Source organism: Thalassophryne amazonica, chromosome 4 (genome assembly GCF_902500255.1).
Source record: "Thalassophryne amazonica chromosome 4, fThaAma1.1, whole genome shotgun sequence".
Taxonomy (NCBI): Eukaryota; Metazoa; Chordata; class Actinopteri; order Batrachoidiformes; family Batrachoididae; genus Thalassophryne; species Thalassophryne amazonica.
In genome coordinates this window covers 80,112,349-80,127,789 of record NC_047106.1, presented here as the reverse complement: position 1 = coordinate 80,127,789, position 15,441 = coordinate 80,112,349, and the positions used below count along the sequence as shown (strand labels likewise).

Sequence of the window (15,441 nt, the reverse complement as noted above, 5' to 3'; positions counted from 1 at the left end):
ATGTGTTGTATTAAATAATATTCATATTCGCAGTAACTTGAATTTTCATTTTTGGGCCTATAATGTAGTCTTGGTATTTTTTTGTTGTTGTTGCTCTTATGAGGCAACACTGCCTGTCAACTTTGATATAATGCAATTACTGGGAGCTGATTCAACTTTCAACCAACTGTTATTTAAGTGATATCACACAGGAGTATATTCACTTATGTTCTACACTGTGGAATGATTCCTAATTTCCTCGCAGACACATACTTACATACACCTTGACTAAATACTTTTAAACTCAATTATCGCTAATGACACATATACAATTAACACTTATTCAACAATGCATGTTAATTCATTTAATGTCCATTTTAGCTGTAAGTTATTCAAAAAGAAGATGGATTGATTTTAGTTTTTATTCACTATGTCCTTTATTGTATCTGTTTGGGTTTAACGGCTTCATCGTTGTTGAACAACCTTTTAAGTTATGGCTGATGGAGCACTCAAGATGTCATATTTGTATCTGATGCCTCCAACACCTTTGTCAGTGATCCTGTGGACCTTTAGAACAAAGGTTAGTTAACTTCTGGGTGTTAATTTGGTCCTCCTTCCTCAGTGGTATGTAGTCTGCCTAGTTCCAGATAGTACAACAAATTTTTGCAAATTTTGCAGTTTTCCTTTAGATGCCATTATCACAAAATAAATAAATAAGTAAAAGACCCTGTTAAATGGCTGAAGGCATTGGTTATCTAGGTTCTTCAGTTAACCCTGAAATACGCCAATTTTAGTTATGAAAATAACTTCCAATTTCTGGAATTGTCCATGGTGATTAAAACTAGTGACCTAATATTTAATTTAAAAAACATGACCATGAATAAAAACTGAAAAATGTTTTAAAAATAACTTCATATGGAAATAATGTAGACATATCTAAACATATGTTTGATAAAAAATAGAATGCGTACAGTTGGGGAAAAATTGAGTTTATAAAGTTTGAATCAAGGTATATGCAAACATATATCCACAGCTGTACATTTGTCTTCTCATCTGTCTAGCTGAGAAATGTATATTCTTCTCAAACGATAGATTGCTCTGATGTGGTTTCAGTCCATTTGTACACAGTATAATGGACTGAAGAATTAGTCACATCATGCATAGAAGTGGAAAAAATGGGGGAGATACATATTAAGCATGAGCAAACCTTTTATAACAGAATTTATATAACGCCTGAACAGATCCTTGTCATTTGATTGGTGGTTTGTATGTCACATGACATGGATTATTCATACCATTTGCCATTATGTTCCATTTACCGTGCAATTTTGGTACTATATGTTTTGTGTTGTTGCACGCTGCGACCACCGCACTCACACCAGCAGCGACGGTGCTTGGTTTAAAAACAAACATGGCGGGGTTTGATTTAGTGACAGAGGATAACATGAACAAGCTTATTAATGTTATCATTACGTCGTAAACCTGGAGGCATTTGCAGTATTTGCTGGGACGTCTATGGCCAAAGTTCAAGTGCTGTTGGATGAAAAGCTCAACAAATTTCTGTTGTGATTTTTTGTTGGACTGAGGAAAGCAGACAGCAGTCTATACATGAAGAAGTGGGTGCACGGTGTCAGATACAGACTACATCATCAAGGTTTTTGAACTCTGTTTTGCAAGTTGAGAAATATTTTGGATTGTATTGGACTGCTGTTTAAAGTTTGTGTTGATCTATATGGAACCGCTTGACCTCAGAGGACCAGTGATGCATCCCAAAATTTAAGTCCCTGTACTGTTGTTTATAAATTAATAAAATATCAAATGGCAAGGATCTATTTTAGGGGTTATATAAAACAAATGTTTTTTCATTCTGCCTCAAATGGAACATTCTTTCACCTAAAATATTCTTACCATTGCACTCAGACATTCACTATTTGTATAATAAACCATTATTCTTTAATCAGATTATTTTAAAGAACATTTTCTGACACTGTACTGAAATAGTCTTTCATGTAGGGCAGTAATTAAACTATTTTTTAATTGGTCCGTTGATTATATTCAGATTAGCTAATTATCCTTTTGTTAACTTACAAGTAAATCATAACCATAAATTCCATCAATAACTTTCAATTGTGCATTAAAATATTTTGTCAAGAAAAGTGTTTATTATACAAATTTTTTGAAAATCCCAACATATAAACAATATAAAGTGACAAAAATTAAAAAGGCAGTAATGGGGGGTGGGGGGGCATGGAAGAAACTCTTGCACGTAACTTTGATTTAAAAAAAAAAAATTCTAATATATTTTTATCAGGCCGCAACTAAGCATTATTTTCACAATTAACCAGCTTATTATTTTCTAGATTAGTTGTTTGGCCCATACAATAGTCCAAAAAAATGAGTTTCTCACTGTCCTAGATATCCTCAAATGTTTTATTTTGTCCAAAACCCAAAGATATTTAGTTTACTGTCACAGAGAAGTGAAGAAATCAGAAGAAACAAAGAATTTGGACATTTTGAAAAATTACCATGATTAATAGAGGTCCCCAATAGTTGGCAATTAATCTAATAATAGAGTAATCATAGCTTTCTACTTTCAAAACTTTGGTGCTGCTGGTGGGGATGAGCCATTTACAATATGTGGTTTGTTTCAGTGTGATAGATGTGAAGCAGTACCGTAAGGCGACCTCTTACAGCCGCAGTGTGCAGCTCCTTGGCTACACCGTGGGCTCGGTGCTGGGCCAACTGCTCGTCAGCTTCAACCTCATGTCCTACAACAACATCTTGGTATTTACACTGGTTCTCACTGCCATTGCTCTGCTGACATCATGCTTCCTGCCAATGCCACAGCACAGCTTGTATTTTCATCACAAAAACGCTGGCCTGAATGGAGTAACAGAGGAAAGAAACAGGTGTGTAGATGGGAACACAGATGCCTCAACACATGGGAAGAGATATGAAGAAATGGGAAATGAACAGACAGGGGAAAGTGGAGACACGGCTAGAGGTGCAAGCCCCAAAATAGAAGACAAAGAGCCAAAACACGAAAAGAACACAGAGTATGGTGGTGGGGAAAGCTGTGTCAGAGTTCTTCTCCAGTTGTGGAGGGACTTCCTCCAGTGTTATTCCTCCAGACAGCTGCTGTACTGGTCATTGTGGTGGGCTATGGCCACTTGTGGCTATAACCAAACTGTCAACTATGTCCAGGTGAGTCATAACTACCATCATAAATAAAGAGATGAGAAGTAAAGATGTGATACCCTTCAGCTTTTGACAGTAAATGTGTTGCTACAACTTAACATCTCTGCTGATGAACAGGATGTGGAGCTTATGTGACCGTGTGTGTGTGTGTGTATGAGGTATTAATATAAGGATACTGATGTGGATTTGTTTCCAGATTTTTAAACCTCTAATTAGATAAGGGAAGATGCATTGGTGCATCCTGATTGGCAACCATCACAGCAGATTGCCAGTCCATCCCCACCTTCAAAAACTATACCCATCCGCTTTAGCCAGGCAATGTGTGGGTGTCCCTTTGGCATTATACAGTTACTGGGATCCTCAATACTGAGGCATTTGGATGCCATATCATGCTCAGGAAGTGTGTTCCTAGTGTCACAGCTTGTATTCTCTCACAATGCAAGTAGCACACCTCAATGGAGTTTTGCCAAGTAACTACTCATTTGAAACAAATTCATTCCAGTGATACCCGAAGACTTTCTGTACAGCTTGTAGCAAAGACATCCATTTGCTGCCCAAGGTGACTGAGTACAGCTGTCACAGAGTAAGAACAGAGGGACCACGACCCTGTAGACATGGACTTTCCTTCTCCTACAAATACATTATCATCACCAAACATCTCTTTTCATTAGTTGTTGCAATACAGGCAATCATTTTTCAGAGGGACTACAAGTCCTTGCTTCTAGTCTGTTCTGATACCCGTCTCCCAAATGGAAGCAAGGTTTTATACCACAGATCCCTATGCACGTAACTGGTGCTTCAGTGTTCGTCCATGCCAAAATTAAATGATGCACAGCAGAAAACGTGTAGGGCAGTGCTTCTAAGGAGGAAAACTATGACAGATTCTAGGAAAAGCACTGCCCTACGTGTTTTCTGCTGTGCATCATTTAGTTTTAGTATGCACAAGGACCTGAAAACCAGTTTTGTGCACATGCCCCTGTAGCTTTACCCACCATATTTGTGCCATCACCTTTTCACTCGGTGAAAGTCAGTTGTTTCCATCTGGCTGATCCTGGAAATAGATGTTGAACACTCTGGTAAGAGTATTAACCTCTAACTGATCAAAGTAGCTGGTCCAATCCGTACAGTAGTCATCTATTAAGTTTGTGCCATCTCTCACGCTGATCTTTAAATCTTGCCAGAATAAGTCTGGGGTGCAGAGGAGACAGCAGCCTGCAGGATTGTTAAGTGACAAGTCTATGATTAGAGATCAAAAACTGGGCACTACTAAAGACCTTGCAATTTCGCAGGAATCACCAGTCTCTTTCCAGAAGAGTATGCTTTATCTCCTTAACTATACTGCTGTAATAGAATACAACAGCCAGCAGTGTGGTTCTGGATGCTGAAACTAGGATCCAGCAAACTCTGAGCTCCCCCTTTTAAACTCTGTTGGTTTTTCGGCTGTTTGTTTTTTGTTTGGGCTTTTAATTTCTTCACCTATTTCTTAAAACCATTTTAACTTCTTCATGTTTTATTTTGTAAAGTACTTTCTGGACTGAAATACATGGTTATTTTAAGGTGCACAGAGTCATTTCCATCAAGGTTGCCAGACTCTTTGGAACCAGTAGTCAGTCAGTACCCATAGTTGCCCTACAAATCACCCATAATCAGCGGAGTGCCACTTTGAAGTACATCCACAATCAAAGTGAAGCAACACAAAGCCTCACTCACTATGATCTCAAATGTTGTGGGGTACATATCTAGTATGCTATATATGCTAGTGTTGAAGTCAAAGAATATGAAGCCATAATGCATTCTGGCAGCTTTAACAGCAGGCTATCTACAGCTAAATGAGGCAAATTGTCCCTGCACTACAAACCCACATTTTTAAAGGTGGATTTGTGGTCATTAAGCCATTTTGAGCCAGATGCGTTTGAATCCCCAATTTGAATCACTTGGAACACAAGCGTGGTTATATTTTTAGACTCATTGCCAGATTTATAAGTTAACACGAAAAAGTCCATACAGCTCTTTCAAAGACTGAAACAGTGCCGTCTTATAACTAACAGTGATCCCTCGTAAAAATGACACACGAACCTCTTGACTAATAATCTGCCCAGCATGCTTACTGGTACTCTGTAGGTGCTGTGGGAGCACGTGCAACCATCACAGAACTACAGCATCTACAACGGAGGGGTGGAGGCAGTGTCTAACCTGTTCAGTAAGTAAATTTACAGAAGGGGGTCATATTACATCACAAAAGACAAGTGATCTGAAATTACAGATGTGATGTCACTAAAATATTTCCTTTAACAGACTGTGTTTTACAGGTGCAACAGCAGCTTATGGAATAGGCTTCATTGAAGTCAAATGGGAGCAGTGGGGAGAGTTGGCCTTGGGTGGCTTCTCTGGACTCGGGGCCGCCGCTCTCTTTCTAATGACCTTCATAGACAACATTTGGGTCTGCTACTCTAGCTACGTCATTTTCAAAAGCCTGTATATGCTACTCATAACAATAGCCATGTAAGTGACCATGTGTCCTACAACAAAAGCTCTTTTTGTTTGCCTTTTAATCCAAGGATTCAGATCTGATTTTATTGCAGGCAGATCAAGAAACGCAACAATAAAACCACTTGTATATTTTTGAATTAAACATTTCATGACCTGATGCCCCAGGTACCAAATTGCAGCAGATCTGACAATGGAACGATACGCATTAGTGTTTGGTGCAAATAACTTTGGAGCACTGGCCCTACAGACCATCATCACCTCTGTTGTGGTTGATAGCAGAGGGCTGGGCCTGGACATCATCCCTCAGGTGAGCTGTGAGATCAGAACATGTCAGCTTGTCTCCAACAGGAAGTGTTTAAGCCATCTTAGTAACAAACTCAATTGTGCTCTTTACATTTTTTTTTTTTGCAGTTCATTATATATGCCAGCTACTTCACAGTCATCGTAGGTGTCTTTTCACTCAGAGGTCTGTTTACTTTGTGGAACGTCAAGAAAAACAAAGAAGCCAACCCTCCAGACAGAAATGCACCTGAAAACTGTCACAACAAAAGACTTTCAATGCAAGAAATGTGTCACAGCAAACTGTGATCAGCAATCTTGTTTTTGGTCCAAAGAATGTCTACATACCAATAATGTAAAAAGCTAAAAATTATTGACTGCAACACCATGAATATAAATCATTTTATACAAAACAAATATACAAGATATGCATACATCAATATAAATGAATGATTTTATCATTTATTTTGACTTAAAATTTGTTTTAATATATATACTGTATATATTTACACATTAAATTAATGTCAATAATACCCAATGTAAGTGGTTTTCAGTTTGTGAGCCATATTGGATATGAATGTGGATGATGCTTGGATTTATGTCAACGGGGCAGAAAAGTAAATCGTCTGCCAAACATCTCATCCCTGATGTGTAGCGCTCACCATTTCTGTCAGTAAACAGAATATGCTTTTGTTCTTCGGGGATCGGACTTTACCTATGCAAAAAACAAAAAAAACAAACAAAAAAAAACAAGCCAGTCTGGTTTGTAACAAACAAATCAGCCAACTGCAGCAATCAGCTAAAAAAAAAAAAAAAGAACGCACAAAAGAACACGTCCTAACAAATCTTGTGAATTTGACAGAAATACTGATATGCACAAGGAGCTAATTTCCAAGAAGAAAAAAATATGTACAATTTGCAGCATAATGAATTGAATATACTGAATGCAATAACTTAGTTTTCAGCCAGTTTGATTACACATTGAGGCTCAGTCAAGGCCAGGGTATTTCAGAGGTTAAACAGGGGATCAACCTCTCCCTCTGCACACACCATCACTTTGTTTTGTTGCAACTGACAACGTCAGCATCACCATTTTTTATATTGTTGCATCTGCGACAATGGGCAATAGAAAATACAATTTTTTATAAAGTTTGTGGTTTTAAAGCTACTTGTGAAACAAAACAGTGCAATAGGTACAAGTGCGTGCCAATGGTTGACCCTGTAGTGAATCTGAAAGGATGGAGTGCTATAAGAAGGGATTTGTTGAAGAGCCTCCTGCAGGGTATTGTACAGATGGACCCGCACCCTGAGAGACAGAAAGGACAAAGGAAAAAAATATTTACAAACACGCATCAGTTAAAAATCATAATAATGTCCAGCTTTAATCTGACTTAGGTTTTTTTTTTTTTTTTTTGCGTTTTAACAGCAACACAGTAATGGAACATAATACAAATTCAGAAACATACATGAAAAAGCATTGAAGTGAAGTAATAACAGTAAAAGCCAATTTACTAACCAAGAAAGGGTTGCTAGGGACCATATGGCCAGTCATCGTCTGCCCAAAAGGGGTTACAACAGGTTTTGCCTGGCCAAAGGCAGCAAATCCTCCTGGAAGGAAAAACAAATGAAAAATTAAAGAACAAGCAATGGAGCAGTCATTCAGCAGTCGTTCTTTGTGCACACAAATGAGCAAACCAAACCTCAAACAGTACATAAGAAATGATGCCGTTTGAAAGACGCTTGAGATTCTTTCAGATTGGAGCAGATTCCTAAGTGTAGCAATGTGGATTCTCTTCATGTTAAGTACAGTCAGTAATCAGCACAGACATGTAAGCCCCAACAGCACGTGACTCAAAAACATACCATTGGGATGCTGGGGATATGCTGGAGGAGGGAACTGAGGCTGTCCAGGAAATGGCTGCTGGAAGGTTCCACTAAAGCTGGTGGGTAAGTTGTAGGCTGCAGTATTCCCAAATCCAGCTGGCATACTCATGGAGCCTGTACCAAATGTGGCTACAACACACCAAGATGAGAACACAGATACTCTGAAATAAGAGGCACTGGAATTGACCATGTCACCAAAACTTTGTAGACTGTAGTCAACAAGTACATCAAATTAAAATCAACCTACAAACCAACGTTACATTACGCGTAATTTCCCTCCATGAATTGTGGGTCATTTATTGTCTTTTCCCAACTCCATTTTGTAAACTGAGCCAAATTTGCAGACCTTTCTGCCAAACGTTCTTCTATTTGATCCACGATTGAAATGTAACCAGCATGCGTACTGCAAAAACTTTGAAAATACATCAGGGGAGGAAGGAGTGAGACTGGAAAATTGACCAATCACAGCCCTTGCAGTCTTCATCATTTAACAGGTGCATGTCAGGCTATGGAGAGGGTTCACAGCCATGCAGAGGGCTCTGATCAAAAGTAGTTGTCTTTGGTTCACCATACCAAGGCATATGTGTGAAACCTAACACCATATTAACAGTGCAGGCAACAAGCAGTATTTTGTTAATAATAATAATCGCCAGCTTTGAATTACAGCCTGCCTCGTTTAGGCGTCGGGTCTCAACTATTCCCCCCAACCCCACCCCAAAGCCTAGCTCCAGGAGGAAGCCACGGTTTCCCTAACCTGGACAACGTACCTCTATCCTTTATTGTGTCAATCATAAAGGGTTTACTGAATCACGCTTTGTCTCCTCATCTGGAACCAATCTGCCAAGAGGGTGGTCCTACCAGGACATGATGCTCAGACAATACAGCTCCCAGGAACACTGGCACACACAAACCTCTCCACCATGATAAGGTGGTGATCCAGGGAGGAATAGATCTGGGAGGGCGTTTTGAGTAGAGCCGCTGCTTATGCACATGGAAAGGAGCCAGTTGAGGTGGTTTTGAGCATATGACAGGATGCCCCCTGGTCATCTCTGAGGGAGGTCTTCCAGGTATGTCCAGTTGGGAGAAGACCACATGGAAGACCCAGGACATGCTGGACAGATTATATTGCCCAGCTGGCTTGGGAATGCCTCGAGATCTCCCTGGAAGTTACAGGACTTGACCGAGCATACTAAAGTGTGGGAAAAGCTGCTTGGTCTGCTGTCACCGAGAGCCGGACGTGGATAAGTGGCAGAAAATGGGCACCAACCTGCATGTCTACTCAACATGCAAGTCCCTTTGGCTGCTCCCTTGTTTGCACTCGGGGTCGCCACAGCAAATCCAAGGTGGATCTGCATGTTGAACTGGCACAGGTTTTACACAACTCCACATTACATGGAGAAATGTGGCAGGGGTGGGATTTGAACCCGGAACCTTCTAAACTGAAACCAAGCACATTAACCACTTGGCCACCACCCCTGCTAAAGTAAGTCCCTTCGGCTGCTCCCTTGTTTGCACTCGGGGTCGCCACAGCAAATCCAAGTTGGATCTGCATGTTGAATTGGCACAGGTTTTACGCCGGATGCCCTTCCTGACGCAACTCCACATTACATGGAGAAATGCGGCAGGGGTGGGATTTGAACCTGGAGCCTTCTGAACTGAAACCAAGCGCATTAACCACTTGGCCACCACCCCTTGCATGTCTACTCAACATGTTCTACCTAAATGCCACATTTAAAGTAATTGACATTTGTCTTTCTTGATTTATTGAAAAACAATACTTCCTATAAACCATGGACATCCAGGGAATACGTAAAAATGTCTTAAAAATATGTCTTCAAAAGTGCATCCTCAACCAAATAGAGACTCCGGGCCTGTACAGTACCTGTTAGCAGGACCAAAATACTGATGAGACAGGATGACAATAAAAGCACTTCCTGAATGGCCAGACAGAATTATTCAAATTTCACTTTCAAGTTATTTAATTTTATATAGCACCAAATCACAACAAAGTTACCTCAAGGTGCTTTACACAAGTAAGGTCTAACCTTACCAACCCCTAGAACAAACATACAGGCGACAGTGGTAAGGAAAAATGCCCTCTGATGATTTGAGGAAGAAACCTCAAGCAGACCAGACTCAAAGGGTAACCCACTGCGTAGGCCATTCTGACAGTTACAAGGTTTTTACAAAGTTTTACAAAGCTGAAGAAACAGGACAACATCTGCTGCATCAGCTTCAGAAATGACATCTCACAGTCAGTCTAGCATCCTGTGAGCCACAGTCACCATTCCTGTGCGATGCCCTCTGCAACCCAGAGAGAGAGAAAAAAAGAGCAGAACCAGTCGGCCACAATAACCACACCTTAAGTATAATTCATCAGCAGTAAACTGACAGGAAAGCAGAGAAAATACTAAGGTGATCGCTGGACGCTAGCCCTAAGCTTCACTAACAGACCCAGAATTTAGATAAAGTTGAGGCTGAGACAATTTCAATTCAATTTCAGTTTATTAATTTATATAGCGCCAACTCATGACAAAGTCGCCCCAAGGTGTATTCACAACAACACAAATTAATCTAAAATCAAAATTAAAAGCAAGAAAAGCACAATAAAAAGATAAAACACAGTAGAATAAAAAGACATTACAAAGCAAACACATTAGATTAAATTAATGATAAGACAGTCTAAAAAAGTGGGTCTTCAGTCTTGATTTAAAAGTCTCCACCGTGTCAGACTGCCGAATAACAGCAGGTAGATCATTCCAAAGAGTCGGACCACGGTAGGAGAAGGCTCTATACCCCACAGACTTCTTGTTCATCCTCGGAATACACAGAAGCCCTGCGAACGCAAGGGCCTCGCAGGTATGTAGGGCTTAACCAAGTCCACCAGGTAGGAAGGTGCCAGTCCATGAACAATTTTACAAACCAACAATAAAACTTTAAAATCCGATCTGGCACAAACCGGTAGCCAATGAAGGGATGCCAGAATGGGAGTAATGTGGTCAAACCTTCTACTTTGTGTCAAAAGTCTGGCAGAAGCATTCTGTACCAACTGAAGTCCTCAAATGCTAGACTGCGGCAGGCCAGAAAATAAAGCATTACAATAATCCAGTCTGGAAGAAATAAACGTATGTATCAAAGTCTCAGCATCAGCCATAGACAAGATGGGACAAATCCTCCCCACATTTCGCAGATGAAAGAAGGCAGTCCTCGTAATGTCTCTAATGTGGGGGCCAAAAGACAATGTAGGATTGAAAAGTACTCCAAGATTTATTACTTTGTCCCTATGATGCACAACACACGAACCAAAATTAAGCGCCAACTGGTCAAAATGATGCCGATGTCTGGCTGGACCAAGAACCATCATTTCAGTCTTATCAGAATTCAAGAGTAGGAAATTACTAGACAACCAACTTCTCACAGATATAAGGCAATCTTCCAAGGCTTTTATATGAGCAAGATTACCAACAGTTACCGGCATGTACAATTGAGTATCATCAGCATAGACCTGTTCCATTACTAATAAAATGAATTTAAAAGAATAGGAAGCATAGTTGCATACTAGGCTAGAATGCTAGCCTTCCATAGGGAGATCATTTCACAGAACTGGGACAAGATAAGAGAAGGCTCTGTGGACCACAGACTTTTTATTCACCCTAGGGGACACAAAGTAGTCCTGCTCCCTGAGAACGCAGAGCCCGGGCCGATATGTAGGGTTTAATCAGGTCAACTAAGTAGGGAGGTGCTAGTCTGTGAATAATTTTATAGGTTAATAGCATAACCTTAAGATACAACCTCACAGAGACAGGAAGCCAGTGAAGAGATGCCAAAATGGGTGTAATGTGATCAAATTTTCTGCTTCCTGTCAAGAGTCCAGTAGCATTTTGAACCAGATGCTGCATACATCAAAAATAGATTTCTTTTTTAAATAAAATCTGTCATCAAGCATTCTCAAGCAACAGCAGAAGGATTTATGTGAGAGAAAGATAGAGAAAGAGAGTGAGACAGAGACTACAAAAAGTAAAGAGAAATGGTGCCCTAAAAATAGATGTTAAACACATTCACGTACCTGCTGCTGCCACATTTGTTGGTCGCCCATTGCTCTGGAAGGGGTTTGTAGGTACAGCTGCTGGGGCAACACCAGGAGCAACAAAGGGGTTAGTCTGTTGAGCTGTTGGGCAGAAGTACATACCATCAGACGTGCTAAAACCACAAACATTGGTACATACAGAAGATGCAAATTCTCTAAAGTAGCATCATGCTCCTCTGCCATTTCAGCCACTTCAAATACTAAAAACAAACACACTCCCATAAGGCTAAGAGGTTACTGGACAAGAAAGCGGTGACTCCATGACAAGGGAGACTAGCTCACCAACAGAGCCCTTCAAACACATCAAGCATAACCATAGCTCAAACTGGAAAAGTGGAAGAGTTTACAAAAGTGATGAAATGGAAATATTACCACATTAAGTCCAAATATGTGGAATAAATAAGCTCACGTTAACATTCAGAGTGTTTGGAAAGTAGAGGTGGGTGAACTTAGAAGGTGTACTCCACAGAGGCTTCCACTGCAAGGTCTACAGTCTGAGTACGGTACCATCTTGCTTCCCGGAATGAGTTCCACACCAGCATTAGATCACGTTTCTGATAAACAGACCTAAGTCTTTGTGCATACAACATGGACTGGGAACACAGGAGTGACAGAGATGCATCCCACAGCTGAGTTCAGTACTTTGCCCATTTACTGATGTTGAATAGATTGTCATTTTAACATTTTCTTTTTCTGTTTCAGCAGATACATACAATTAAAAAGTAAATGACTGCAATTGGCCAATGATACCACTTACTGAAGCAACAAAATTCCATAGTGGAACAGCTGCACACCCATGTAACTGCATCTGACTATATTAACATTTAAGATGAGTGGCCGCAGAAAGTTCACTAAATGCTGTCATGTTGCATCTCACCACATAGCCAACAACTTGATGTAAAAGTGGTTTCCTGTCTGTGATTCAGAATAACTGTTTTGTTAGTAAATCTAATGGTGGCAAAGTCACAATTAAAATGGCATCTGCTTTGTAGAATTTGAGAGTTGCATGTGCCGGCCTTTTGGAACTTGCTTCACAAAAAGCATTACACATGATGTAGGGATATAAAAAAAAAAAAAATTATTCATAGTCTCTCCAATGTTTAGATCAGATACTGGTTCTGGTAGTGGGTGGACCCATTCTTACCTCGGGGGGTGTCTCAGAGTTGCATGGGTCACCATGTAATGTACACAGATGTAATAAACCTGTTTCCAAATTACATATGTTTTTTTTTCAGAAATGTAGGGAAACTTGATTTGAAAAAGAGATAAAGTATTTATTCTTTGCTTTGATCCAGAGTCATTCTGACTGTACCTGCTGCTCATTGATTAATGGATTAACCAAAAGATCTAGGACTAGATTACAAGCATTTTAAGTCCCTTTCACATTGGCATATTCATAGGGCTGCGTATTGCGGCACTGTGTTTCATTTAAATAGGCCCGAAATGTGCGAGTACTCAGCCTTTTTCTGTGGTCGTAGATCTGCTTACAGCTGCAGGTGTGCACACAGCAATGTGTCCCTTGCCGCTATTTAAACCCAGTTCACTCCTGCCGGCTGTGCAAAACACATCACTGCACTTGGAAAACAGTGGACTGTATCATGATGGTTTTACAGTTGAATTACCGCCACGTATGTAGCCATGTCTGCTATTTTCTGCCTCTGTGGAAGTGCACTCTGTTCTCTCCTGCACAGTGTGGTGCGGCTCAGAAACAAACAGTCATTTAACATTATTATTTTTTGTCTTGGTGGATCATTTTCATTGTGTACAGATGCTGCTGAGTCTGGCTGTGGTAAAGGCTGCTGTGAATGAAGCGCTGTGACTCTAAACTTTTAAAGCTCCGGTTGCTCCTATCAGGTTCATTGATTTGATCAGACCTGATCGATCAGGACATATGATCGCACTGACATGCAGCGATGGTGCTTTTGTTTTAAAGAGTCACAGCTCTTTTCAGGTTTGATCAGACCTGATCGATCAGGACATTTGATGATCGCAACGACACGCAGCGACGAGGCTTTTATTTTAAAGTCACATATTTTAAAGTTTGATCAGAAAAGAGAGTGCGAGAGAGAGAGCGCGAGCAACCGACCTGCTGTTTCTGGATTTCTGAGCTGAGGTTCGATTCCCTGTTCTGAGCACACACACGCGCTGTGGGCTGTGTGATCATGTTATGTTCTCAGCTGAATCATTCTGGGTGCACGCACTAAGTTTTTGGTTGTGTACAGGAGCGCCGTGTTGCACAGACTTGCATGCAGTAATGCTGTGCTGCGCAGACCTGCTTAAAACTATGTCCAGCACACTACGCCGAAGAAAATTAAACATGTTTAATTTCTTCCGTCCTACACATGTAGCCCTCAACATACTGCTGCGCAGGGAGCAAAAACTCGACAGAGAGCTGCTCTACTCGGCGTAGACGATAAGCCACAATGAGCAGCTCTACGAATACGCCAGTGTGAAAGGGGCTTTACAGTACATGCCAAAAGTATGCACAGCACTTCACTTTCTCCACATTTTATTATGTTTCAGTGTTGTTGTGTAGCAGACCCTGTCCAAGGCAAATTTTTCCTTAGGGAGACAAAGACACTTTGACTTTTTCCAAAATGGATGAAAATAATACATATCCCATTTCATTTTGAGATTTTTGCAAATTTATATATATAAAAAAAAACAAACAAAACAAAACAAAACAAAAAAAACAAAAACAAAATTCACAGCCTTTGTAAAGAAGCTCAAAATTGAGTTCAGGTGCATCCTGTTTCCACTGATCATCCTTGAGATGTTTATGCAGCTTAACTGGAGTCCACCTGGGGTAAAATCAGTTGATCAGACATGATTTAGAAAGACACACACCTGTCTACATATAAGGTTCCACAGTTGACAGTGCATGTCAGAGCACAAACCAAGCATGAAGTCAAAGGAATTGTCTGTAGACCTCCGAGACAAGACTGTCTTGAGGCACCAATCTGGGGAAGGGTACAGAAACGTTTCTGCTGTTTTGAATGTCCCAATGAGCACAGTGGCCTCCATTGTAAATGGAAGAAGTTCGGATCCACCAGGACTCCTCCTAAAGCTGGCCGCCCATCTAAACTGAGCGATCGGGGGAGAAGGGCCTTAGTCAGGGATGTGACTGACCAAGAACCCAATGGTCACTCTGTCAGAGCCCCAGCATTCCTATGTGGAGAGAGGAGAACCTTCCAGAAGGACAACCATCTCTGCAACAATCCACCAATCAGGCCTGTATGGTAGAGTGGCCAGACGGAAGCCACTCCTTAGTAAAAGGCACACGACAGCTGACCTGGAGTTTGCCAAAAGGCACCTGAAGAACTCTCAGACAATGAGAAACAAAATTCTCTGGTCTGATGAGACAAAGATTGAACTCTTTGGTGTGAATGTCAGGCGTCGTGTTTGGAGGAAACCAGGCACCATCCCTACAGTGAAGCATGGTGGTGGTATTATCATGCTGTGGGGATGCTTTTCAGCAGCAAGAACTGGGAGACTAGTCAGGATGGAGGGAAAGATGAATGCAG

The 15,441-nt window shown here is 40.7% G+C and overlaps 2 protein-coding genes across 4 annotated transcripts in view; one reads left to right on the top strand and one right to left on the bottom strand.

Moving 5' to 3' along the window:
* slc19a3a (solute carrier family 19 member 3a) overlaps positions 1-6,257 on the top strand; it is a 28,244-nt gene extending 21,987 nt beyond the window's left edge. Inside the window, exons 3-7 of the mRNA XM_034168145.1 lie at positions 2,631-3,183; positions 5,299-5,377; positions 5,487-5,679; positions 5,833-5,974; positions 6,079-6,257. Of these exons, the coding sequence (XP_034024036.1) occupies positions 2,631-3,183; positions 5,299-5,377; positions 5,487-5,679; positions 5,833-5,974; positions 6,079-6,255 (1,144 nt within the window). The 3' untranslated portion in view covers positions 6,256-6,257. The remainder of the gene's footprint in view (positions 1-2,630; positions 3,184-5,298; positions 5,378-5,486; positions 5,680-5,832; positions 5,975-6,078) is intronic.
* Positions 6,258-6,390: 133 nt separating this feature from the next.
* agfg1a (ArfGAP with FG repeats 1a) overlaps positions 6,391-15,441 on the bottom strand; it is an 83,054-nt gene continuing 74,003 nt past the window's right edge. For 2 of the 3 annotated variants that reach the window (XM_034168140.1, XM_034168141.1), the window contains 4 exons: positions 11,897-11,998; positions 7,810-7,962; positions 7,463-7,554; positions 6,391-7,252 (listed from right to left, as the gene is read on the bottom strand). In XM_034168140.1, the coding sequence (XP_034024031.1) occupies positions 7,193-7,252; positions 7,463-7,554; positions 7,810-7,962; positions 11,897-11,998 (407 nt within the window). In that variant the 3' untranslated portion in view covers positions 6,391-7,192. The remainder of the gene's footprint in view (positions 7,253-7,462; positions 7,555-7,809; positions 7,963-11,896; positions 11,999-15,441) is intronic. The other variant, XM_034168139.1, reaches the window with a different exon arrangement.